We start from the raw sequence: 26,764 nt of genomic DNA, 5'->3' as shown, positions 1-26,764 counted from the left end.
ATAATGTTTTTTTTTTTCTTTTTAACAATATTTTCATCTTGATTTTCATTCTACTTTTCTAGGTATTCTAATTGTTTAATTAATCCATTGTTTACTAATTAGTGGATAATGTCATGAGATCAGTGTTATCAGGTGTCACTGAATATTAATCTGGTTGGAACAAAAACCTGCAGACACTGGGGGTCACAGGACCGAGGTTCGGAAACACTGTCATAATACATCATCCTTCATTTATATCATTATTGATATATCAGTTTTAAAAATATTCCCTCATTTATTTAATTTAGTTCTTTTTATGTGGAGCACTTAACCAATAATGCATGAAAAAATGTGCAAAATCATACAATACAATACAATTTATTTTTTTATATAGCCCAAAAATCATACAAGGAGTACCGCCATGGATTAACAGGAAAGCACCTTACAGTTCCAGCCACGGGGTCTTTTCCTGGCCAGTTCATTGTCTATGTGGATTTTGCATGATTTTCAATGATCTTTGTTTGTTTTATTCAGATACTGTGCTTTTTTGTTTTTCACTCTTCTCAGTGGCATGTATTACTTTTTCAAATGGAGATTCTTGCTTAGCCTGCTATGACTGAGTTTAATGTATCAGTTATTATGCTCTTTGAATACTGGGGTCCCATTCAGGCCTCCTTCCAACTTATTTACCTGTGCTCAATTAGAAACTTATTTAGGAAACACAACGTTTTAGAATGTTTCATTATTGTATAGAAAATAGAAACTATTGCATATAATCAAAATTTCAGACTTAAAACTGGGTGGGGTGTATTTGTACATCTCAACAGTCCTTTCCTTTAAAGCTAAGGGAATGAAAATGAATCTCAACAAAGTGACAAGAAAAAATATGGAATTCTTCAGATCTTTGAGAGGCAGCCTGTAAAGTGTCTCATTTGATAAGGGAAGGGGAGATTGTTATCTGCTTGCATGTGACAGGATGGTAGAATGAGGTACAATGCAGTAAATCCCCACCCTTTTCAATACAGGATCCATTACCAGCGTTTCTGAATTGACGGTGAAAATGAATACAACTCCATGTATATCTACGAGTGGGTGCACGACAGGTAAGTACAATAAATGCGTATCTTTTGTTCTGCCTTCACTGGTGTATTGAAGTTACTTGAGCCTATTTACTGAAGAGTATCATTGTTTTGTGAAAGCTGCCAAATGTCTTTATCTGCTAACAAATATGTGCAAATCCCCTGACACTCTTTACCATGTCAAAGACGTCACTGAGAGTCAGCTTTTTTCCATGCTGGAAAAAAAAAAAAAATCGGGACAAATGTTAGTCACTTTGAAAGATTTTGCAATGTACATTTTTATTGATTTATAAGGTGTGAGCTGCTGGGCATGGACTCCACTATATATATATATATATATATATATATATATATATATATATATATATATATATATATATATATATATATATATATATATATATATATATATATATATATATATAATTATCACATAGCTGTCCTTTCTGTATCTGTTCATTCCAGTTGATGGTTGCATGGATTATAGTGTCTTCATATAGCTTTAGATGAGACAATCTCAGCATCACACCCACAGTCATGCTGGCTCAATTTACTGTAAACACACATGCCTGTCAACTGTGGAAGGAATCTGCAATTAACAATAAACCTACATGAGCTGTGGGAGAACATGCAAACATTATAGGAATAAGTCCGGTGTGTAGCAGCACTAATCACTGGAGAAGCCAGCAAATCAGATGTACAGTTAGAATTATAATTTCTCATGTAGTCTTGCCCACTGGGTGTTCACTTAGTTGAATAAACAGGTTCTTCCACTGATTTTTCTCTGGTTGCTGTGGTTTTCCACAAATTCTAAGTATATGCAGGTTAAGGTAAGTTAAATTAGGTCAGTGCAGTTGTGCACTCAAGTGGGCTCTTCGTTGGACTTGCATCTCAGCCAGGGTTGCTTTCTGCCAATTCTGCTTGAAGAGTTTTTGGCACCACGCAACCCTAAAATGATCTAAAAATGATGAAAAATCGCAGTAGCACAATTACATTCTTTTTTCTGCAAAGCATGCCTTGACGGTTAAGACTTCAATAACAGTGAAAATAATAATATATTTTATTTATATGGCGCCTTTCCCATGCTCAAGGCACTTCACAGAGTTTAAGAAAGAACAGCAGGGTATACAGTATATAACTTTGTGCTAAACCAGATAAATAAATAAAGAAGAGTAAGATAGTAAATTCAGTGAAAAAGCCTGACAGACAACATAATTGATGGTCTAGCACACACACATACAGGTTACATGAGCATCTTGACAGAGAGGTAAACTGAGAGAAGGGTAATAAAGTCAGGTAGAGCTAAAGGCCTTCCTGAACAGATGTTTTGAGTTGTTTTTTAAAAGAATGCATGGAGTCAGCTGATCTAATTAATTTCAGTTGGTCATTCCAGAGTCTGGGCGCTATACAGCTGAAGGCCCTGTCACCCATGGAGTGTAGATTAGTGTGGGGCACAACAAGATTGCCAGAATCAGAGGACCATAGTGAGCGGATAGGCATGTAGTGATGGAGAAGGTCACTTATGTAGTTTGGTGCAAGGTCATTTAAGGCTTTGTAGGTTATTAGTAGGATTTTATATTTGATTCTGTAAGACACAGGGAGCCAGTGAAGGCGAAGCAGGATGGGTGTGATGTGCTCGCTGCTGCTGGTTCGTGTAAGGACTCTTGCAGGCGACTTTTGAATAAGCTGGAGCTGTGATATAAGATTAAAAGGGGCTCCTGCCAGTAGGGAATTACAATAATTGATGCGGGATGTGATAAAACTTCTGTGCAAAACGTTTTTGCTCTCAGCATGTGGTCACTTACAGGACCAAAGGTGTTAATATTTGCTCTTGTTGTTGACAAAATATTTTGTCAGCAGGCTCCAGTTAATAAATGTGCTGACAGATTTGTTACTTCATTCAGTGTGATAGCCTACAGCTTCTTGTCTTTGTTAATATGCTGCTTTGGAAACATCCGCAAAATTAAACACAAGATCAGACAAATCGAAGAAAATCACCTGCATCTATTAACACCAGAATGTGATTAAAACACCTGGCAGTTGAAATATGGGCATCTGGAAAACTGTATGTCAGAAATTAGGGAGTAGTGTTACAAATGCTGCACAGTAGTCAGGAATATGACATTTGTCAGTGACTGTTCATTTTTCAGTGTTGAGTGGAGAGCACAGTTTCCTCATTACTTACATCGTTCGGAGTAGATCACAAGTGTTACATATTACTACCATATCAGGTTACAGGCAAACCTATGTATTGATCTTAGCGATGACAGTACTGTCTTTCCTAAGGCACTTCTGAACTTTTCTGAAAGCTGGCTATAGCAGCATAACAAAAGTTCTGATGACAAGAAGTGCTTCCACCCAGCATTGCATGCCAGACTCTATTCACATAATGATTGCAAAATTTCATCAAGTTCAGATCTGAAGGTTGACAAAAAACAACTGACTATGCAATTTTGTAACTAATTTGATGTTGTTTATGATCCTTAAGCAAGTACTTACTAAAAATTATGCAAAATATAACCTTAATAGGGTTCTCATTGTACTCCCATGTCCATTTGGAGGACCACAATTAATAGTGAATCATGTTACAAATAATCTCAGTCAAAAAAAGGACTGTTTTCCCATATTTTACTATATTGATTTTGGCAATTAAAACAGGCAAAGGTGGGTATTTATTAAAGTTTTCTTCAGCACTTTGAATATAAAGGGTGCCACTGCAATAGACAAGGAGTAGCTCTGCAGTGAGACCACATATGGAATATTGTGTGCAGTTCTGGTCACCACAAGTCAAGAAATACATAACAGCACATGAAGCTGTGCAGAGAAGATCAATCGAGTGCTTTTCAGGACTTAAGGACATGTTGTAATCTGAAAGACTCAGAGAATTAAACCTGTTTAGTCTTGAGCAGTGGAGACTCCATGGAGACCTAAACCTACTTCTGAAGGTCATTGACAAAGTAAATCCAGCAGAATTCTTTAATGCTAAACTTACTAAAGCCTAAAATAAAATTTGTAAATCCGGCTCACCTAAGGCCACGAAAGACTTCCTTACGCAAAGAGTTGTGAGAATCTGGAACAAAGCAGAACCCTTGGCAATCTTTAATGGCAGGCATACACTGTGTTCTTTTGGGATGTTTTTAAGTCAGATATGCAGTTGCCAGCCAATTTGCTGAATTGTCGTGAATTTCAGCTTCATCGGCCATCATGTCACGTGCAGGATGAAATTTGTTGCGATACTCGATGACATCTTATAAATTGGCTGTTGTACGGTCAGAAGAATTGTCAGAAATGTCAGTTGGTTGTCTTGTAGTTTGAGTATTTTCACAAGCTGATTTTCTGAGGTGGCTATAAAATTTCATTGGGCATTGAATATAGTATATTGTACAAACACAATGGTAAATTGCATAGACAATGTACCTCTAAGTCTCTCTGTAAAATAGACACACCGTATTGTTTGTGTCTCAACCATTCACATCTCTAGTCACACCTCTTTCTTTTCTTTGTACTTTCCGAGCACATTATGGTAAGAACCAGGAATGCAGCTCTTTTCTTTGTAGACATTTTGAGAATTCTGCGACCATCATGTCTTTTTTGAATGGGCAAAACTGTCCATTTGGACCATGTGCACCCATATTGTGGCATGTCAGGTGAACCAAATGTGTTCCTACAGATTCAGCACAGATATCAACAACAACAACAATATGTGTTTATATAGCGCATTTTAATGCAAATGCTGTAGCTCAAAGTGCTTTACAAGATGAAGAAAGAAAAGTTTACAAAAATAAAAATATAAAAATAAGATTAGGCAATACTATAAACAAATAATAAAGTTAGGTCCGATGGCCAGGAGGACAGAAAAATGAAAAAAAAAAAAACTCCTGAGAACTGGAGGCCATGGGACCGCATAAATGATCTAAATCAGTCCTCATGGCTTTCAGGCTTCACATGGAAGAATTAGATGATGATGGTCATGTGGACCTCTGGCCTTCAATCCATCAATGTAGGGACTGCATGGTGCGCAGGCCGTCACCACAGAAAACCGGAAAAAGAACAGCAAAGAAAGTAGGGGTTAGTATGGATTGCAGAGCCATGATAAAAATGATAATTCAATGCATAAACAGTATATCAGGATTGCACTAAAATGCAGCTATGAGAAAGCATATTAAAATAATGGGTTTTAAGCAGTTTTTTTAAAATGCTTCACCTTATTAGCCTGGTGAATTTCTATCGGTAAGCTATTCCAGATTTTAGGTGCATAACAGCAGAAGGCTGCCTCACCATTTCTTTGAAGTGATTTTATCGTGCAGTGTGAGTAGTCGTTTCCCCAAAATTTCTATAAATCTCTCAGTGTATGCCCAGCACAAAAAGTGTCTGAATGAGACATTGGGACAGCTTAGCTATTAGCTAAACAAATGAGAGTGATGGATTGAATATTCTCCTATGATTTGTCAAATTTATTTTGTTCTTATGTTCAAAAATCACCCAGCTAAAGCAAGGAAGACAGCTTAAGACAGCTGTGCTCTGCACCCTGAATCCAGCAGGCCAAGTTTGCATCTAGCAGCTCCCACTGAAAGTGCGCACACCCAGACATTTAGGGGAATGTTGAGGACTCACTCATTTGGGAAGGGACAATCTTAGTGAGGCTGAAATGGCGAGAGTTGGTGCCTTTGCAGACAGAAGCCTGATTGGTCACTAGAGAGAGGGGAGTTCTCCTTCAGCTCGTCTGGCCTAGAAGGCTGTTGTCCTCAGCACTCAGTGTTTAGCAACCTGAGTTTGTGAAGCTCTAAGTTAGGATGTGCAACTGAGATGGAGACTACCTAAGGGAATTTGTCACAAGTGACGATCCCCTAGTAGTGAATGTGTTCACGGCCTGTAACATAAATCATGCAAGTTGTGAAGCAGATACCCACAAGCAGTCAATTCAAGTGGGTTTATAAGAATGGGAACAGATGGCCTGTGCCACAAATCAGAATCAATAGTATACAAATGTATAATAACATGATTTGAGTTATTTAATTTAATGATTACCAAGTCAAGTTGAGGAGCATGCACTGGTACAGTGCGTTGCTGCACCCACTATAACAATTACCTCCTAAGAATTACCAATGCACATATAATGTTTTATGCTTTGGATCAAGAAACATTAATATTAAACCTGAAGATGATTAACACCACTTTTGGAAAAAATGTTGCCATATGCAAGAAAAAAAAACAAAAGTAAGAGTAAAAAAATGTTCATGCTTTCCAAAAGACACTTTTACTGTTTGCACATGAAATTCTTCAAGCCTTGCAGCTTAGATTACTGACAATAGATGATCCTGGCCTGAGAAATGCAAAGATTGTGCAAGATAGATTCCCCCTTGAAAGAAGCTTTAAAATGTTGAGGAGTGGAATAACATGGGATGAATTGTATTTGCTTTAACAAAAGGCAGAGGCATGCATGTTCTTAAAGTGTTGGGAGAGTGTTCTCCATGAAGACTCACAGGCAGATTTTTAGTACATTTCCCATGTGTAGTTTTTTTGGTTTCAAATATGCCATGACTGCACACTGATACTAGAAATTGAACAGATGGATGGATAGCTCAACAGAGGTTTGAAATATATATTGATGAATTGGAATTTTTGCACACTGACCTTTTTTTCCTGCACTAGTATGCACTTTTGGAATGACTGAACCATCTGCAGGCCACAATTCATAGTTCTAACACAGCATCCCTCAAGGGTATGAAGCTCTTGACAGCTTTCATTAAAGCAGTCAGTTTGTACATAAAAGAAACGGTATGTTCACTTGTCTTCATGAAATTCCTGCCATCATTAACTCCATGGCAGCCAAAATCATAGTGCGTATGTAATGTATGTAAGTATTTTTGCACAGTGTTCTAGCTATTTTTAATTTGGAAATAACAAAATGCTACCCACCCAACATTTTATGTTATACATAGTTCATATTTATAATTTTACAGTCACGTGCCGATTTACAGCACATTAGGTGATTCATACTTACAGACATGGGCCTTAGAAGAATGATAAGGTGATAAGTTGTGGAAATTGTCAAAATCATCTGCAGTAATAAAAAATGTTGTTATTATTAATATTTCACAGGGTCTCACATGTTTTCTGACTCTTGGTTGGTCCTTTTAGGTTTGCTTTCATCTGCACTACTCCGCGTGGCTAATTGTAATGTTTTCGGCCTGCACTGCTTTTTTAATTTCACTGACGACACACTAGCCCCCTTGGTAAAACGAGTGTCATCAGGGGTCCCCCTTGGTGAAATGAGTTATCATTTAGAAACATAGAAACATAATGTGCAGTGCTGCTGATTGCCTAAGCAAATCTTGACAAATCACTGTCACCCACTAGCGTACCACGGACAGCAGGCTTGGGGAAAACACAGCCTTACACAGACCCGGGACTTGAAGATTGGTTTGTGCTACTCCATACCGTCAGTTAAAGTATGCCTACCAGTGTGCCACACTAGTCCCACAGAGCCTCAATTGCAATGACTTGTATACTTTATAACTGACATACTGCCACATTAACATAGGGCCAAATTGCTGGTCCCAAATGGAGCTGTAAGTTGGTGAAACTGAAACTGCAGATTTGTTACTTTTTTACTTTGTTAAATCTTTTCCCCATTCATCTTCAAACATCCAATGGTGCCCCACACCCATTCATTCATTTTATTCTGTTTAAAAACATCTTTGATTAATTCATTTTTCTAAGCCTGTGATTAAGTTCTTGGACTGATGTTGGAACATAGGCCTCTGGACATGTTTGGCAGCAGCATTATCACCCTGCCTGCCAAGATTTTATAGTAAAAAAGATTAAACAGACATCAGTAATACAAAGTCATTTAATATGACAGTACACCATTGTAATGGGAAATTGTGCTCACATAAATAGACTTCATAATGTACAATAGTATTGGGGAAATAGACTTATAGCAAAAATTGTTGCTGTCAACTATCATTCATTCTAATTTTTTGGGTGCCATTATTTGTTTCAGAGCAATTACCACTAAAGTATATGGGAGACATGGGTAGGTGGTAGTTAACACTCATGCTTCATGTGAGTGTGATCACTTGTGTGTATGTAAGGGTCATTTAATGGCTCCCACTGGAATATACTCTTGCCCGCATGACTTTGAATTGGGTTAAAGTTCAATAATGTATGGTGTGGACTAATGAAATGGCTTATCAATACCAAAGAATGCAACATCTGTTCATTCAAACTGCAGTACCATGAAAATTATTAATTCCATTAAAACATACTATAAAAGCTATGCAAGAATTAAACAAATACACATTCTTATTATGAAAAGTAAGCAGGGATTGATATGTAATAACATGAGATGTTTGGGTATAAAATTTACATGAACTTATAGTGAAGTAGTGACTCTTATCTGCCTAAAACAGATAAAGCAAAAAGCATTTTTTGAAAGTGTGTCATTTTTACTTTCCGCCTCCCATTTCTCTGTGAGATTTCAACCCCGCGAAGTTTGCCGCGAAAACAAAGAAAGAGAAAAAAAAAATGTGCATGAGGTGAAGGGGGTCAATGCTAGAAACACCTCCGAGGTATTCTTAATCTGAGGTTAGTCTGTGTAAGAACAAAAAATGATGTGTATGTTAGGAATTGCGACAATGTGACATTAGATATGCATACCCTCAACTTTACATCTTGTCCATCTTTACCAGTACAAATTGTTTTGAAATACATATGAGTATGTGAAGAAAGGTGAGGAAGATTAGAAAGCTTCTCCAGCCAGTGATATACGTCCATCCCGCCATTTTGTAACCCATTGATTTACTTCAGGGTCTTCAGAAGCAGCACAGGACACAGTGCCAGTCCATTATAAGACACACTAACACACATATATCCACATTTTATTTTTACACTAAGCTGTCTTATAGAGTTGACTTTCACAGGACTTAAATTCAGTTTCCATTCCAGCTACAGTCTCCCTCTGAAAATTTCTCTAGAGAAGTATGGTTCAGTGAATTGTCATGGTGTGCTTGTGCTATTGATTGCCATTTCATACGCTGTTGCTTTTTGCCTTATATACTCCATTTCCTAGCAACTCTAATCACATAAAGTAGACTATGAATTGTAATGGATGGAAAAACTAAATAGAAACAGTAAGGCACACTAGATGTAGCCATCATGAGAATGGAGACTTATCAAGCTCAATAGTGATATTAAATATATAAGCTCACTTTCAATGTATACTTTGGCCTCCATCATACATTAATTCTCTGAACCAGCATTTGTAACGTAGGCAATGTGTGAAAGCTTATACAAGCACCATCAGGTTTGTTGCAGAAAGTATCCCAGAGTCAGACAGACTCGTTCATATCAGGACAATTCAATTTTTGCAATTTTTTGAGATTTGGGAGGAAAAAACTCATACGGTCACAAGCAGAATATGTAAACAACACAAAGACATGTAAAAAGCAAATAATCATATTCAGATACTTTCCTTGCCTTAAGGCAGCAAAGATAATGGCTACTCCACTTCTGCATCCTTATTTTATAGAAGGACCACTGCTCTAACCACAAAAATAACAAATTATCCAACAAGTGTAGTAGGCAGGATATAAGATTTACTTTGTTCAGTTGCATTTCAAAGAAGTGTAAACTTTCTTGATTCAACTGCTCCAACTGATATAAAGAAAATCTGTTTTGTAACCCATCCGGTCTTCTCTTTGTTTTGCTTGTCTTATGTGAGTAAGTGATAGACTTGTGATGGACAATCACCATGTTTCAGGGTCATACGGTTGAGATCAGTTTGGCGCTTTGCCACTCTGCATTTTACTTACTGCTCATAAGAACTAAAACACTGAGATGTGAGCCACTTTGTCTGTAACTCCCCAGCGCTATGTAGATGACTTCTTATACCAGTGAGAATGTCTGAATGCGCACTGATAATTCCATCTTACTACTATATTTTACAACTGTATTTTAAGAACACTGCCCTGTGGCACTTTAAAACTATTCATGCAATCTAAAACGTATAAACTTGCCCCATATTAAGTGGCATTGCTAGCCTAAAACATTATGAAATGTGATGTGCACAGAGCTAATACTGTAATCCAGTTAAACAAATTGGCTATGTCAAGTTCATCCTTTTCATTTAAAGAAAAATAATGAAATTAGAGAAGTAGCAGGATATTCTTTGCAGTTTGTTCAAGTCTTTAATCAATTTGTAGAAATGTTAAAGGAGAGCACTTACGCAACAACCATTAGGGAACAGAAAATGACAACAACTAAGTACAGACTTGTACTGTTTGAGATACTTTAGGTGCTGCAAGCACAAAAATGCATCATGTCTCATTCTTTCCTTCCTTGCAGCCTCCCAGCAAGAGATACCAGTTTAACAAATAAAGAATTTGGCATTTAGGCTTTGGCGGCTGATAACTTTGACTCGCGCATTGATTGGAGTCACTGATTAATACATGTACCTAACAATGGCCTTCTTTCAATATTTTTCATGGCTTAAACAGCAATATCCATTTATTGTACACACCTTTTTTTTAATTTGCATCAAGTGTCCATTTACAAACCATCAGTCAATATTTTCCGTAACTGAAATAAAGATTCTTAATTAGGCTTTTATTTTTGAACTATTACAGACTAAAGTATTGTGTTTCTTAATGACATGTGTTTTATGTTGTCTTATCTAATCTCATATCATCTTCTCAAACTGCTACTTAAGTAGTGATTAAATAAATACCTGTCACTTTAACACAGTGACTGTACGATTTACTTTTATTATGGACTTGCATACATGTGATTGCCATCTACAACATTACATATGTTACAAAATATCCAATGATGTCCTATAATCCATCCACTTATCTAGTTCATCGTTTTGTGGAGACAGTGCTTATTTTGGCACCTTTGAGAGAAAGATGAAAACCAGCTCTGAGACATAACAAATTACACAACAATAACTAAAGTGTTATCAGGTTTTGTAAGCTGACAAACCTTGTGGAGTGACTGACTCAGAATAAATCAAAGGTAGCTGATGAGGTGACAGAAGATTGACAGTCAAATCTATTTTCACTAAAAGTGACATCTTTAATGCAGCGAAGCTTGGAAATTCCATTGCAGTCATTAATGTATTGTGCCCACTCGTCATTTTCCCATTCACAAGTGTACCAGTGTAATAGGTGAAAGATCAATATGTCAATCAATTGCAAATCTGAGACAGCACTCCCTCCATTTGGAGCCACATTTTGTGATTATTGAAATCTCTACACTGTCCCCATATACAGGGAGAGAAATACTCACCTTTAGATCAGCTTGCTTTCATACTTTTGACAAAGCATAAATGTTAAGCAAGCATAATTCTAACCAAAGATATGGAGCATTATTTACACAAGAGTGAGCCTAGAAAAGAAGTAGCTTGTAGACACTTTAATATGAAAATGTAAACTTGCATAGGATGCCTTCCTATTGTGCAGAATATTGGAATGCACCTGTTAAAATTCCTGTCTGCCAAATACGTGACATTCCTTGCTTTGAACATTTATAACAAGGGGTAAACTGAAGGACCCTGATTGGCTACGTGCACATTAACAGTAACTGTCAAAACCTAGGTGGCCAGTGAACGTTTTTAATGACAAAGGAGTTATAAGTTGTTTAACAGAAGATGGCAAACATGTTTGCTCTCTTATCAGATGTTGGAGCTATTTCAGTCATGCGATGAGATTACAGTTTGTTCCATTAAATGTCTTGTATTTGTTTTTGTTTTTTTTGCCTCAAACTTTTCATAAACTTCCTCAAACATGTTTTACCAAAATATTTAATATGACATTTATGTTTTTGACATCTGTCCATGAATTTCACTTACTGAATATAATCGTATCCATCCTGATTTCCCTTTTAGAACAAATTAGAGCAAGTACGGCTAATTAAAAAATAATAAATAAATAAAAAAGAAAACACAGGGCTTGAGCCTCTTTTTTTTCAATCATGACTCAGAATTCAAAATGAATAAATGGGATGGAGGAGTGTGTGGATGGATCAAAAGGTTGGGAGGGGAGTTCATAAAAAACAAATGGTGAACAGTTAGATGGAAGCATTGAGTGAATGAGTAAATTAAAAGGTGAGTAGCTGTTCTTATTTTTTGGGTGTACAACTGAATGAGTAGAATGATAGATGGATGGATGGCTGCAGGGACGGTGGGGTCAATGGATGAATGGATAGATGAGTTGGTAGGTGAATGGAAGAGTGGTTGGATGGATCATTGGATGAATGGATTAATGGATTAATGGGTGGCTACACGGCTTGACAAGTGGCTGCATGGATGAAGGGATGCGGATATGCTTGCCTGTTGGCTGGATGGATACATACATACAGTAGATGGATGTGCAAAGGGACGTGTGGTGTCAGAATGTAAATGTTAAATAGCTGGGTAACTAGAAAAATGGAGTTACGGGTGCTTACATAAATGGATGGGTGTATATATGCTTGGGTGATTGGATGGATGGATAAATGGAAAGATGTTAAGGTTTATTGAAGCATGAGTTGATGGATATATTGTTCGTGATTGAGTAAATGGACGGATGGATGGGTGAACTGACTGATACGTGGGTGGGTTCATGGATAAACCATTACGTGGGTGGATGGATCGGAGAATAGAATGGGTGGAAACAAAGATTAACGGACAAATGAGTGTATGATTGTGTGGATGGATGATTGAATGGATCTTTGGATGGATAGTAGCGTAAATGATAGATAGGTGGGTGTAGGCATACATAAATAAAAAAAAAAACAATGAGTGGAATCCACAGGAGAGTGTGCATATGGAAGAAGGACTGGTTACACAGACTGATGGCTTGGTGAATGCTATATCTACATTATGAGGGTGGGGCATTGGTCAACTAATACTCACAGTAACAATTTTTTTTTTTTTTAGTTCTCTATTCTGCCTTATACAATTTCTCATCTTAGGAATTTGTTAGTTTTCGTATACCCCTTGGGGTCAGAGTGCAGGGTCAGCCATTGTACAGCACCCCTGGAGCAGTTGAAAGTAAGAACCTTGCTCAAGGGCCCCGCAGGGTAGGATTTCTTTGGTCAGTGACAGGGATTCGAACCAGCAACCTTTGGGATACCAGCGCAGATCCTTAGCCTTACAGCCACCACTCCGCCCTGTGTAAATGCAAGTAATAATGACATTGCACTATGTGCACATGACAATAATGACTCTAGAAATTACATAAAATGGAAATATAGGTGTATGAGTGCTAGGCTGAATAGATAGCCTTATATTGGATATGTTGATGGATGGCTGGGTGCATAGGTAGATGAGTGGATGGTTTAATGAATGGATGGATGGGTGTTTACTGAATTCATGAATAGTTGGAATGGACTCTTAGATGATGAATGAATCAGAAAGTGTGTGACTAGATGGAGAAAATGACAGATGAATAAATGGGTGCATGGAAAGAGGAAAGAATGGGATGAGTGATCAAAAAGCTGTATTATGACAACTGAATGAATCAATGGATTGGTGGATGAAAGGATGTGCACATAGACGGGTGTGTGTATGGTACAATGGAAGAATGAATGAGTAGGTGCATGAAGGGAAGGGTGGTCGGGCAAATGGATTGAATATAAAAAAAATGTAGAAAAAAAAAAGACGGCTGTTTAGATAGCTGAGTGAATGGACAGTACCATGTAAAGCCTTATCTAATAAATAAATTCTTTATTCTTAGAGCCTGTGGAGTTTTCAGTTGCTGTGATTTTTAAAAATCCTTTGCTACTGCTCTGTGACCTGATGTTATCATAAGTCATGGGCTGGGTTTTATTTACCCATCATCTTTCAAATCACAAATGACTGTTTATAACTCCTTCAGCTGTTAATCATTTGGCAATATAAATGTGACGGTGACCCAGTGCAGGCAGGTTTACACACACAGGAGCGGACTTTGACAGAATAAGGTAAGAGGGAGTTTGCACAGGTGAGAGATAAAAAAAAATAGGCTTAAGGAGAGAAAGTGCCAGGCAGTAACCTGTGGAACGCACTTAAGCTTTCCTGGATTAGCTGATACAAAGGGCTTGTGAGCGGCTCTGACATTTGATGCGACTGACTCATAAGCGCTTTACTTTCCATTAAAAGAATGTTTCTGAGTCAGGCCTAGTTGGTGCCCCGCAGGGCTGTTGGCTGCAGGGGTGGGCGGAGGTGGCATCGTTGGATGGTTCTCCTCTCCCTTGAGAGTTTACCAGAGATAGTCTGAGGAGTTCCTCTCAGGGGTTTTGCTTTGTACGTGGAGGGAGTAGGCTGGCTTTACATTCAGTCAACAATCAAGCGGCCGGCCAGGTTACCACAGTAAAATGCGTGGGACACAATCAGGAGTTTCTTATAAAGTATTCGGTTTCCAGCATCATTGAAAAGGTTTCAGGGGAGCATTCCTCCCACACCTTGGGAGATTAGGCTGATGCTGATTCATTTTTAAAAGAACCGCGAACACCACCTGGAGAACTGGATCAGGTTCAATGGAAGACGAAACTCCAACTTTAATGAATAAATGCAAAAAAAGAGTTTGTTTTTTTTTGCAGAATATGAATTTCCTGGAATTATAATGCAATTCAGTTTATTGTTACCAGAGGAGAAATCAATTTTGTTTTTAAGTTTACTTGTCTTCTTCCTGTCAATCAGCACTTTTTGTATAAATGAAGCTTCTCCAAGTCTTTCTGAAGTTTACTTGCAGAGGAGACTGTGTGGGGACCTAATCCAGGTCTTCAATATTCTCAAAGGCATTGATAAAATAGATTCAGCAGACTTCTTTCAAGTGAATCAGTGGATACGCCAGTGTAAATTAAGGAGAAGTTCATTTAGGGTGTAAGCTACAAAATACTTCTTTATGCAAAGAATTGTGGCAATAAAGAACAAGCTACCAAGACAACCTTGACAACCTTTTAGAAGTATCTGAATGACATGTTGGGACCTCTCAGCTATTAGCTAAACAAACAAGCTTGATGGACTGAATGGTCTTTTCTTGTTTGTCAAATTTCTTATGTTCTTATATACAGTGTACTTATATAAATGGCACATATTACAATATATTGTATGAGATATCTGACATAATGCAATGTGATATAGTTATACTTGCTGTATGTAGCCATCTCAGACTCACTTCAACCAATTCACAGATGTCAAAGGCCCAGCAGCATCAGGCCATTGGTGAATTATGTTATAACTTTGTCAGACCAACGTAATCAGATTCATTGTAGTGAAGCACTGGAGCTAATCATTGTAGCACATGATACACAACAGGAAACGACCCAGTACTGGACACCAGTTGATCACTGGGCCCACTAGCACAAGGAGCACCTTTCAAACTAAATGCTATTTTAACATTGTTGGGGATATAGGAGAATTAATAACATTCACACCTTATACAGATGACTCATGACACTGGATTCAAGAGGCAGCAGGTTAACTACTGTGCCATTCTATATTATGTTGTAATATAGTATAAATTATACGTAACGTGCCATAATTTCTGCTAATTTATGAATCTAGCTAAATCTCATAGTTGTAACACCACTGGCATACAAGGCAGAAAGGATCAGGGATTTAAGAGTCATGGATTAGTGGCCGTGTTAGTTTTTCTGCAGTTGTAGAGCAACTTAAACCAAACCATTGTCTGTTTATTTAAACATATTTATTTAAACATCTGCATGGGCATATTATCTTGCTTCATTCTCAATTTTCAATGAGAAAAGTTTACATTTTTATAGAATGTTCTTATCATGTGAAGCTTCTGCTTGGCTTAGCATCCAGTGTCCATTTTAAGTCTAACAGTGTGCATGACTGGATGAGCTCCATGCTATTTAATTGTGAAACAAATTGTTAAGAATAAAAGCTTTACTATTAATAGAAAGAAATGCAAGAAGTACAGTAGAAGTAGCTTATAATGGTCAGAGCAAAGAAGAGCCATTAAGACAAAGATAAAAGAGAAAAGCTCATTATAAGCAACACAAAAATGAGCGCCATTGTGTGAGTCTCTGTGTATCCTGTTGACTAAACAGAAGCCTGTGTGCAAATGCTAATTGTGCTGCCGCACATAGCAAACACTGTGTGCCAGACGTCTTGGTTATTAAAATCTTCTTTTGGTGCATAAGAGTATAGTTTGCATCCTTTTCAACTGATATCCTTGTTCATTTTGTTTTCCCTCTACAGCAGATCCAAAACGTGCTTCAAAAATCTTTGACGATGTGCTACCACAGAAAGTACAGATATCATTTCTGTCACTGCTACTCATCCCTTTAATTGCATTTGTGCTTGTGTGGCAGGTAAGACTTCTTTTTAATGCCTTCCAAACTTATTATACTGTATGATTATTTAGGCATTATCAATCAGATTTTCATTTAATCAACACTATGGTGGCATCAGGGTCGTCACTTCATAAGAGAATTATAATTGCAGCTACTCAGAGGCCAGCTAGTGGCTTGCTTTGTCTCACATAGACACAAGCTGCAGTGTTTAATGTTTCAATTTTGTAGTTTCATATCTCCTTAACCAATAAAGCAATTCTGGCTTCCAACTATTAGAAACTCCCTCTTTCCTTCAGCCATTCCAGAATATTTAGACTGATCCCAGAAAATGTATGCATGAATATCTACTTATGCATCTATGGGAGTTGGCAGGTTTTTTTTTATAATTATTATTATAGTAAAACATTCATGCTTCTGTTGTTCACCACAGGCTTATTTTCTGGCAGGCAATGTGATCTTGTGTCTGGGAACCTGGAATTTAATGGAGAAGGATACTATTTGAGTCTTACCTTCTGACTCACTCTGTCACCCTGAGTGATTTACTTAGCCTGGAAATTCTCCAGTAATAAAAAATATATACACTGGCTAATGTTCTATAAATTAGATTTGAACTTTGAAAGCATCTTGGGATGATGTTCACCTTACAAGGGCACAATATAAACAATGCTGCTTGTTTATTAATTGTGAAATCTATTTATGGGGTTTTTTAACAAAGTCATGAAGAAATGAATTGATTTCATTAATTCAAAAGACTCATAGCATTGGTACTTTGTATTTCTTAGACCCTAAAGCAGTTTTACTCTGACGTTCCTTTTACGTGGAGTTATTTTACGTTCAGCCTCTTTTTGTCTGTGTTTGTCTTTGGAACTCTGGTCCACGTTCCCACGTTCCCTATTATGTTATTACATCTGAAAACACTACATTGAGTTTTTGTGAATATGTGTACGAGTGGGGCTAGCAATGGCCTAAAATCTTGACCGTGATTGGTTCCTCATTTGAAGTCATTATTATAGGTATGCAACTACCTACATTTCCAAGGAAGAATAAGAGGTCTTTGAAAATGAAAGTGTGGCTGAATAATTAACAAAAAAAGACCAATATTTCACTGTACCAACAGGGCAGAAAAAGAAAACGAAGAGAAAGAAGTGAAGAGGAAAAAAGTGCAAATCAAGTCACTGAACATACAGATATTCTAATACCTGAAAATAATGTTACACAGGAAGAAAGGTAAGACCTCACCTCTGACAATTCTACTTTTTAGTCTTTGTCATGTATCGATATCCTCCGAAATCTTTTGCACCCTAATATTTAAATCTGATAAAAGAATATTCTTGTGTTAGTTTTTGACTAACATGATGTGTTATGGTTTGAACCACCCCAATAAAGTGTAAGGTAAATGAAGCATAATGACTGGTGGAATCCACCTCCGATCCACCTGGCCTTACTCCCCTTCCATTTAGTCTCTTGCACGCACAATATATCAACCTTTCCTTCTCTCCATCTTATCTATTAACTCTCTTCCCTTACCAGTCATACTGCCAACGTTCCTACCCTCAGTTCTACTCTCTTTACCTTTCTCCTCTCTTCTTCTCCTTCTTCTTCATCGGCCAACAGTAGCCCAATTTCCGCCAGCACCCTGTTGGCAAACAGTACTGGTGGCGGTCGTTGTTAACCCGGGGCTCAAATGATCCGGTATGGAAATTTGTATTGTTGTCCGCATATCGATTTGGCACATTTTTACACCGCATGCCCTTTCTAAAGTAACCCTCCTCATTTATCCAGGCTTGGGACTGGCACGAAGAAACACACTGATTTGTGCATCTCCTGTGGCTAGGTTGTTTAAAATAGATCATTAACACCTTTAAAACAATTTGTTACTCATAAATCTAAATACATACTAGAAGAATAGGTTGAGTATCCATAATGCAGAGATGGACAAGGCCACTCTGGCTTCTTGACAAGCCAACGTCAAACTGTCAGATGGCAGTAAGTACACTGAAAGTAAATATTCAGCTGCTGGTAAGAGACCAGAGATGGTTCTTGTGAAGATAGAGGAACTCCAGCTGGCCAACAAGGTTTTACATTTGAGATACCTGCTGGTTATTGTTGAGGGGATTCTGCGTTGAAGTTGATCAGGACACTTGTCTCATTAAAAGAAAAATATAGACCCGATGTACTGGAACAGAATGGCCTCTGTTAAAATGGATCCAGGTCATTCAAAAACGAGCATTCCTCACCATGGAAATAGTTGTGAGGATGGAGTAGGAGTTAGAACAGAAGAGAAGAGAGAAAAAGATGGGAGGAGCTGTCACATTAGGCAGTGGGAAATGAGGAAGCCATTCTAATAAATAAATAAGAAAACTGCTTGTACTGAAAAGGCCATTGTAACAACAGGACTTGCTTTGCCTTTGTTGATATATACTCTCTAGTCATCACTCATTAAACAAATCCATGATTTGATATGTAAGTGTAAATGTATATGAATTATTCGGTTAAATCTATGGAACTGGTGGTGCTCACTGGTTCAATTCTCTCTAGCAAACAGTATGAACCAATGCGCGTCACACAGTAGAGTCCTCGAGACAATATTATATGAGTTTTCATCTAAATTGTTTTTGGTATGCCGTTCAGAATACAATATGCTATATAATGTAAAGATTGATTCACTGGCCTTTATAATAATAATTAATAGCTCATTGTTCATGCCCTGTACATTATAATCTGTTTTATAATCTGGGGATCCTTTCAATATTCATAAATTATGAGAGAAGAGATTGTCTGATTTTTTTCTTTTAAGAGAGAGAACAATAGACTTAACTGGAACCACCACAGTCAAAATGTGGCATACCACTTCAAATAGAATTGTTTGTTTTTTTAAAATAAAGGTGTGTTTTCTGGACTCTAAAAGTGAAAGGAATTTAGAACCGGCAATCTGCACAAAGAGCATGGAGACATTTTCTTTGGAATAAACACACATTAAAAAAATGCAAAGGAGAGACTCCAAGTGAGGATCTAAAATATGAGAACCAGGATGAAGAGACTATAAGGGCAGTGAGTCAGACAACAGATATTAGAATGATTTCCAGAGAAATGTTGTACATACAATATGCTGCCAACATTATAGAACATTTGAAGACATGTACAAATATGCACTACTTTTTCTTCTTTTTTTATATTTTTTAATTTGAAGTTAAACACTTGGATTTTGTTGGAAGTTTTAGTATTTTTAAAAAGTGCTCTTATTATAATGGGAGCTTGCTACTGACTTGCTTAAGTGCATGTCTGGGTAGCTACTGGCATTTTTGGTTTTAAACAGAGCAGTTCTGGGTTGTTTTTGTTTTAGTGAACTTCTTATTGTTAAAGAATTATACATGTCTCTGAGTGTTGATTTTGTGCTCTGTAAATTCATAAAATCTTTGTAAGAGTCCAGGTCTCATGGTCAAATGTCCTGATAAATAAAATCCATGCATTTTTTGGTTGTTTGCTGTTTAGGTCTCTTGCAACTTTTGTGTTTTTTGTGAATGTTATCTTGGTCTGTAATATGATAACAGTGCATGAGGGATGCCTTAGACATAAGGTGCTTACGTATAAGTATTCCATGCAACCTTTTATATATTTTGCAGCAGACAAAACAGCAGTGACAATTGAAAACAACTGTGATATATCTGATTTTCCTTTTTTATTGGGCTCTAAATGACCTCTTTATGAGACTTTTCAAAGTTGGTAAAGCTCTTTTTAGCTGCTTACATGTAATTTCACAGTAATCGAGGTACTGTACATGACACACATGAATCCCATTGCCTGCATCCTCATTAACAGCAATGTTAGCAATTTGTATTATATAAAACAAATATTCAGATTATTCAACAATTAGAAAACACATTTTTTTCCAGCATTTTATTCCTTACCTACCTACTGCCATCAGTACCTCTAAAATTGCACTTTTTGCCACAAAGAATTCATTAGAGCCCTTCAGGGTGACTTCACTGATCTTTTTAAAAAAGTGCTTAATGTAATGTTTCAGATATAAAGTTGTGTGGTAAATGATCAGAAAAACGCATGAGCTTTTTCTATTGGAGGTTTTGTTAAAGAATATTATTCATTGGCTGATGAGTTTCTGTGTGCTGATAAAGCTTATGTTTTTAAAGAAATATGCCTTTTAAGTTATTTCCTGTCTTGTGTTGCCAAGATAGGCTCCAACCCTCTTCAACCCTAAAATAGTTATTGGTTACGCAACCCAGAAATTTGCCATATTGAAGATAATGTCATAAAACGTGGCAGAGCATCAAAAGTAGAATATGGTGGAAACGGGAGCTGTCTGTTTTCTGTCTTACCTTTGAGCTGAACTAAGGATTGTTCATTTAGTGTGCCCAAATCATTATATCAGATCAGTTATATAATTATAATATTAATAACCTATTTTAGCATAAACAAGACGGACAGAACTATTATAATAAGCAACTTGCCTCACCTCCATTTGGCCCATGGGTCGCCTTCTGACTTACTTTATTGACACTAAGGTCACTCATTCTGTCCACTATAAACATTCTCTTTCTGAAATTTGTGTAACCTATTGGTGCCCCCTTGCATTCAAAGTACAAGGGATGTTCAAAAAGTTTCCACACTTTCGTATTTTTGTTGGAAACAGTGAAGGAAGGAGAAGTAGTAATTGGGCATTAAAAAGTTGGTACGACGCTGAGAAAATTGCATCACAAAGGAAGGTGAGTATGTAGAAAAGTGATATAATTTGCTCTTAAAATTTTTAAAAAATAGAGTTTAAAGAAAAGTTCGGAAACATTTTGAACATCCCTCGTACATAATAATGTATCTTTCATCTCAGCTTGTATCAAATTCTGATATTCTATTCTCAAGTAGACAAGGCAACATGGCTGACTTTACGTAATGGATAAGATGTGTGACATGTAACACTCAATAGGAAGCTGGTCAGCAATGCTAAACAAAATGCGCGAGTCGTGAATTCAACCAGGTTATTAATTCAAAGCATGCAGTAATATAAGTTATTAAGTTAAAATTTCTTGCAAGTCTCTGTTTTTCAGTTTTGCAAATGAGAGTTCATTTGTGAATATAAATGCAATTATACAATTTATGTACGCTCCACTTTTCATGGGTCATTTTCTATCCACTGACAGTCTGCCAGCATTTGTTATCCATATAAGCGACATTTAATATTTTATTATTTCTACTGAAATGACTCTTGTACAGAGATAAATAACTGCTTAATGTGTTTGTTTAAAAAAGACATCCTTCTATGTTCTAATTATCTACTTTATCATTTTGTTATAAAGCATCTGAATACTTATTTGTGACACTACTAGCATTGTAGATTTTGGGGAACATGATGCATTTTCAAAGCCAGCATTGGTTTGGCTATTACCTTAGTTGGAAAGAGCAAAATTATACAACAGGTAATGTGAATTAGTAATGGGTAAAAATAATCCAATGAATAAATCAATGTTAAAATTGTTTTCTCTTTACAGTGACAGATTGAGAACAGAAGTATAGTTCTACAGAGAGCTTGTTATCTAAATAATACTGTTGTAAGTATACTTTCTAATAGTTTTTTTTTTAAATTATAGCTAATTAAAAACAATTTTAACTAACAAAATAATGTCAGGTTCTGCTTCCAGTAAATTAATTTGCATAGCTGTAAATAAGTTTACACAGCATGCAACATATGCAGTATAATTAAATGTTTGTTCTTAGGATTGATTGTTGAGCAACCTTATGAGCTTCGGGTTAAAACTGTCAGACAGTCAGGGTCAGATTCACAAGAGATAATAAGAAAACCGAATGGCAATATAAATTGTGAGTCATTAACCAGGAAGACGTTGGGAAAAATAAAGGCAATAAATCAAACAAGAATTTGAAATAAGCAAAAAGCAAAATAAACTGTGTATCACAAGCTTTTACTTTAAGTAAATCTTGTATATCATGACTGCCATGATGTCACACATCACTACTTTGCGCATGCACACACTTGCAAGATATGCACCTTGAAAACCTACAATACTGCAACAACAGAAGCACAAAACGGTGTCAATGATGTCACCAAAGAAGAAGATAAGCAAATAAAAAATTAACAAATATGACAAAATGACTTCATTTTATGCTAAATGATTGACAAATATGCTATACGTGTGTGATATTGGGGATAATTTAGTCAAATACATCATTTTCATTTGAGTTTAAACTCAAATTGAAGTAATACAAATAAGTAAATAAAACAAAATGAGAAGCCAAACACAAAGCTAGAAGATTGCTTGGTCCAAACCTCTTCACATTTCTGTATACTGCAATTGCCAAGGCCCACCTTCCTTTACCCTGGGCAAAGTTTAGACAAAAAGAGTCGGTGATTTCCGCATTAAACTGATGAAATGAGTATGTGATAGGACACGATAAAGGTGTGCTCTTGCATCACTACTAATAATGGCATCACAGTGCAATACCCAGTCCATAAAACAAAAACAAATCGATAAAATAAAATTTCACACACAGAAATTAGCAGAAACAACCCAAAATGGTACATTCAGTACCTAAACAGCTCTGATATGAGCGGTTATGCACTGCCATTCTGTCGAGGTTGGTTTCTTCCTTGGTCCTGGTGCTGCTTTGATTCTGGTTCTCTTCTTTTCTGTAAAACAATACGTGGATTTAGAAAATAACTAAAGAAGAAGAAAAGAATTTGTGTTTTATAAATAATCTGAAAATAAGTAACCATGTGTCAACTTAATGACTTAAAAAATTACTATACATTTGAAAACGTCCTCTTTGTAAATATATTACAAAATAAACATGATAGCTGAGTGCAATACAAATTGAATTTTTACCTGTGTTTCTTCATAATTTCCAGGTGACAGTGTCTATGTTGCTTCCCTGCTGAAGCTCTTCTTTTATTGCCATTTATATTCTCTCTGGACTGAAGAACAGAATGTTGGATTTCAGAGCAACTTATGATTTATGAGAAAAGTCCACTTCCTGGAAAATCAGCATTTGGGATGACTTTTTGTTCCCCGATGTAACAGAACCTAAAAATCATGCACTCATGTGTTTACTTTGCACAGCATGGAGAGAAAAATAGACAATAATTGATACTTTGAAAAAATAAATAAATAAAAAACTGGAACAGGACCAAAAATTCATGTTTTGGCAAGCATGATAAAGGTTTGTGAAGCTTCGAGCTGTGATACAAGAAAGACTTGTCTGCACGCCCGTTCAGCCTGGCAGTAATGACAAGACTGACGAGAAAGACTACAGAACATTTAAAGACATTGAACATTTTAAAAATGTTACAGTTTTAATGAAATTCTATTGAACCGTGACAGTGTAAATACTCCTTATTACTGGTCAAGAGTGGTGGGAGGGGGGGTTAAGAACTTCTTGGAAAAAAGGTATTGTTGAGCAATATTTGGACCCAGTGGGAGGATATTTTAAATTTTAATATTATATATGCACTGTTTTTATAAAACTTTTTTGATGTGATTTTCTTGGCACTGAACCACATTTCTACCCATATATTAAAAAAGATATATACATTTTTTTTTGTCCTTTGAATTTTGGGTTTGACAGATTCTAATTGGTCTTCATATATTGGCTGGGTTGGTCCAATTCGTTTAAAATATATTAAACAGAAATGGTTTCAATATGCAAGTGTTATCATGTAACCAATCATGCCTGCCCTGGTATAACTCTGGTGCAAAGTGAATGATGTAGAATTACTATTTTTTTGTCTTATAAAACAACATTCAGAACATTAGGTTATTACTGTTCCCTTGTATAATGTGATAGTCTCTTTCTGTGTATGCTGCTTTTTGTCTTAGATATGAGGAAGTCATTCATTTATATCAAGTTCTCTCTCAACAAAACACATCAATTGTTATAAAATGACATGATTTTTTTTTAATGTGAGAAAAAATTATAATTATCTTGCACAACACGAAATAGAGATAAATGTGCACAAATGTCCTGAGATTTTTTATTTGTTTGTTTTTTTGTTTTGTTATTGCTGGTCTTTTTAATAAGATGCAGAGCAAGATTTTTTATTATTATTATTGTTATTGTTAAGAAGATGGACCTAAAATGAATGTCCATAAACTATACATTTACCTAGTTGTTATTACTTTGGCATATAAACATAGCAATTTTCTAAACAAGTGCATTTCTTTTGGTTTGACCATCCATTACATTTTAACTACGATCTGTGCAGTACCTGCTGAACTGACAACTTCCTCATTGGTCTTTATTTCTATTGCTGACACATCAAAACGGGGAGAAAGCCTTTATTTTATTTTATACTTGGTTTTATGTTATTGTAAAACGTTTATAGACATGAACGCCATAATAAGAAATTCTGATAATCTGCATTAATATATTTTTAATAAAACACAGAAAAGCGGAGCAAATGTTTGCCCTATTTATAGCTCGCATTGCAGTCTGCAAAGACAAAGGCTGAAGTGTGCACTTTGAAATGTTCAAGTTTGTTCCTTGTATGTTTTATTTTTTATTTTAACTATTTTTTGAGACTGTAACATAACACTATCGGCACAGCAGAGACACACTTTGACTCACCCGATGCTAAATACAGATGAATGTGCCAAAGATGTCTCATTCTATTTCATTCAGTTTACCTCTTGTTAAGATAAAATGCTTGTATATCTATTCTATATTCCCTTATATTACTGAAAAGAGAAATAAAACTTTATATTTGTAGCTCTTAGAAAATTAACCACTATTTTTCGTAAGTCTTTAACCAGAATATAATATATATGATTCTACCCTTTGTAACATTACAGTCTTATTTAAACTAATATGATAGTTATAACTTGTACAAAATCACCCAAATAACATACTTTATGGAAATTCAGCATGTATTTCAGTAAATTGGATACATTTGCTTGTGCAATTAGTAGATTAAATAATACCAAAAATAATAATAAATTTAACTTTGCCTTTAGACTCTAATAAAGTAAACAATGGGTATCTACTAAATTAACTCTGAGCTGCAGTTATTTTGAATATCATGTGCTTGTGGATACAAATTGCTTTAAATCTAAGAAAGAAAGGGCTAAAGGGCAAACCTCCAGTGTTCATCTACTAGTTACACAGTAATTAAACACAAACATACATTATTTGAATACCCTGGTATTTAAAGTGTTTGAGTTTTTAAAGCTCAAATACTTCAATATGTACAAAACGCAAAATTAGCATGTTTTTACCTGGTAAGTCAAAAATAATTTAAATTCAGCCTTTCATTTTTAATCAGTGGGGAAACTGGGTATTCTTTACATTGGCTGGAGCTTGAGGGATTTATTTATATGACAAGACTGTTATGCATCATTTCCTTTGTTTCCTTACATATCGTATGACACCAGCTTTTGAAATTTAATGTAAAGATTCAAAACACTTCTTCAAGTTCAGTGAACACTTATTTATCCACTTTTCTTGGGCATACAGTAACCCTTGAAAAGATCCCCAGCCACATGATTAAATGATTCACTAATCAGTGATGTACCAAAGGGAAGAAATTACACTCAATTTTAGATGAATTATTTCTGGATCATGCACAGTACCCTTTTAAACATTCCCCAAACCTCCTCAATATTCTTCCTGGAGATGAAAAGTATTGGCAATCTTTCTAAAAAGGACATAACTCAAGAGAAAGTACTAAAAGAATAGTCAAAATGAATCCAATTTGGTTGATAAGGGAAGTTCAAATGATCATATCATCAAAACAACAACCACTTCAACAGGTAGGACCAATGATGGCTCTACCTCTAAGGATCAGGATGGACTGTCCATAACTGATGACCAAGTAAAGAGACAACTGAGGATGCTACACACTGTCCGTTCTCGAGTTCTTAAGGCCTGTGCTGACCAACTTTGTGGAGTCCAACGGATAGTCCTGTCTCTTTTTCTCTTCACCCTGTACACTTTGGATTATAAATATAACACTAGGTTATGCCATTTGTAGAGATCACCTGATAATTCTACACTAATGGGGTTGTGTTGACAAGTTGGATGAGACACAGTATAAAAGTCAAGTGGAGAAGCTTGTTTCTTGGTGCAGAAAGAACTGTCTGCAAATTAACAGCAGCAAAAGCAAAGAACTATTTATTGACTTTCGCTGCACCAAAGAGCCTCTATGTCTGGTCATTAGACACAAATTGGATGTAGAGTTGGTGCACTCTTACAGGTACTTGAGGATCCACATCAATGAAAAACTGGACTCCTTTGACCTTTGGCCAAGTCAGAAGTATTCTTTCTCCTTAATAATTCAGGTTTGTATTTGAGGAGGGTTGTTGTTGATGGTCACACTATTTATTTATTTATTCATTTATTGACATTCTATGAAAAGCTAGACTTCCCCTTTGAAACAAATAAAGTGCTATCTATCTATCTATCTA

The 26,764-nt window shown here is 36.2% G+C and overlaps 1 protein-coding gene and 1 long non-coding RNA gene across 4 annotated transcripts in view; one reads left to right on the top strand and one right to left on the bottom strand.

Annotated features, from left to right (window-relative positions):
* The window catches only part of kitlga (kit ligand a), a 70,645-nt gene extending 45,559 nt beyond the window's left edge, over nt 1-25,086 (top strand). For all 3 annotated transcript variants that reach the window (XM_039761789.1, XM_039761787.1, XM_039761788.1), the window contains 5 exons: nt 1,005-1,082; nt 16,249-16,361; nt 17,461-17,570; nt 21,842-21,901; nt 23,215-25,086. In XM_039761789.1, coding sequence (XP_039617723.1) covers nt 1,005-1,082; nt 16,249-16,361; nt 17,461-17,570; nt 21,842-21,866 — 326 coding nt within the window. In that variant the 3' untranslated portion in view covers nt 21,867-21,901; nt 23,215-25,086. The remainder of the gene's footprint in view (nt 1-1,004; nt 1,083-16,248; nt 16,362-17,460; nt 17,571-21,841; nt 21,902-23,214) is intronic.
* On the bottom strand, nt 5,031-23,274 carry LOC120534299. Its single transcript, XR_005634719.1, has 3 exons — nt 23,192-23,274; nt 22,898-22,995; nt 5,031-5,065 (listed from the first exon to the last, which is right to left on the bottom strand). It is a non-coding gene; the product is annotated as an uncharacterized LOC120534299 (long non-coding RNA).
* Nucleotides 25,087-26,764: the final 1,678 nt, after the last annotated feature.

The sequence above is a fragment of the Polypterus senegalus genome, chromosome 8 (genome assembly GCF_016835505.1).
Source record: "Polypterus senegalus isolate Bchr_013 chromosome 8, ASM1683550v1, whole genome shotgun sequence".
Classification (NCBI taxonomy): Eukaryota; Metazoa; Chordata; class Cladistia; order Polypteriformes; family Polypteridae; genus Polypterus; species Polypterus senegalus.
This window is presented reverse-complemented; position numbering and strand designations above follow the sequence as displayed.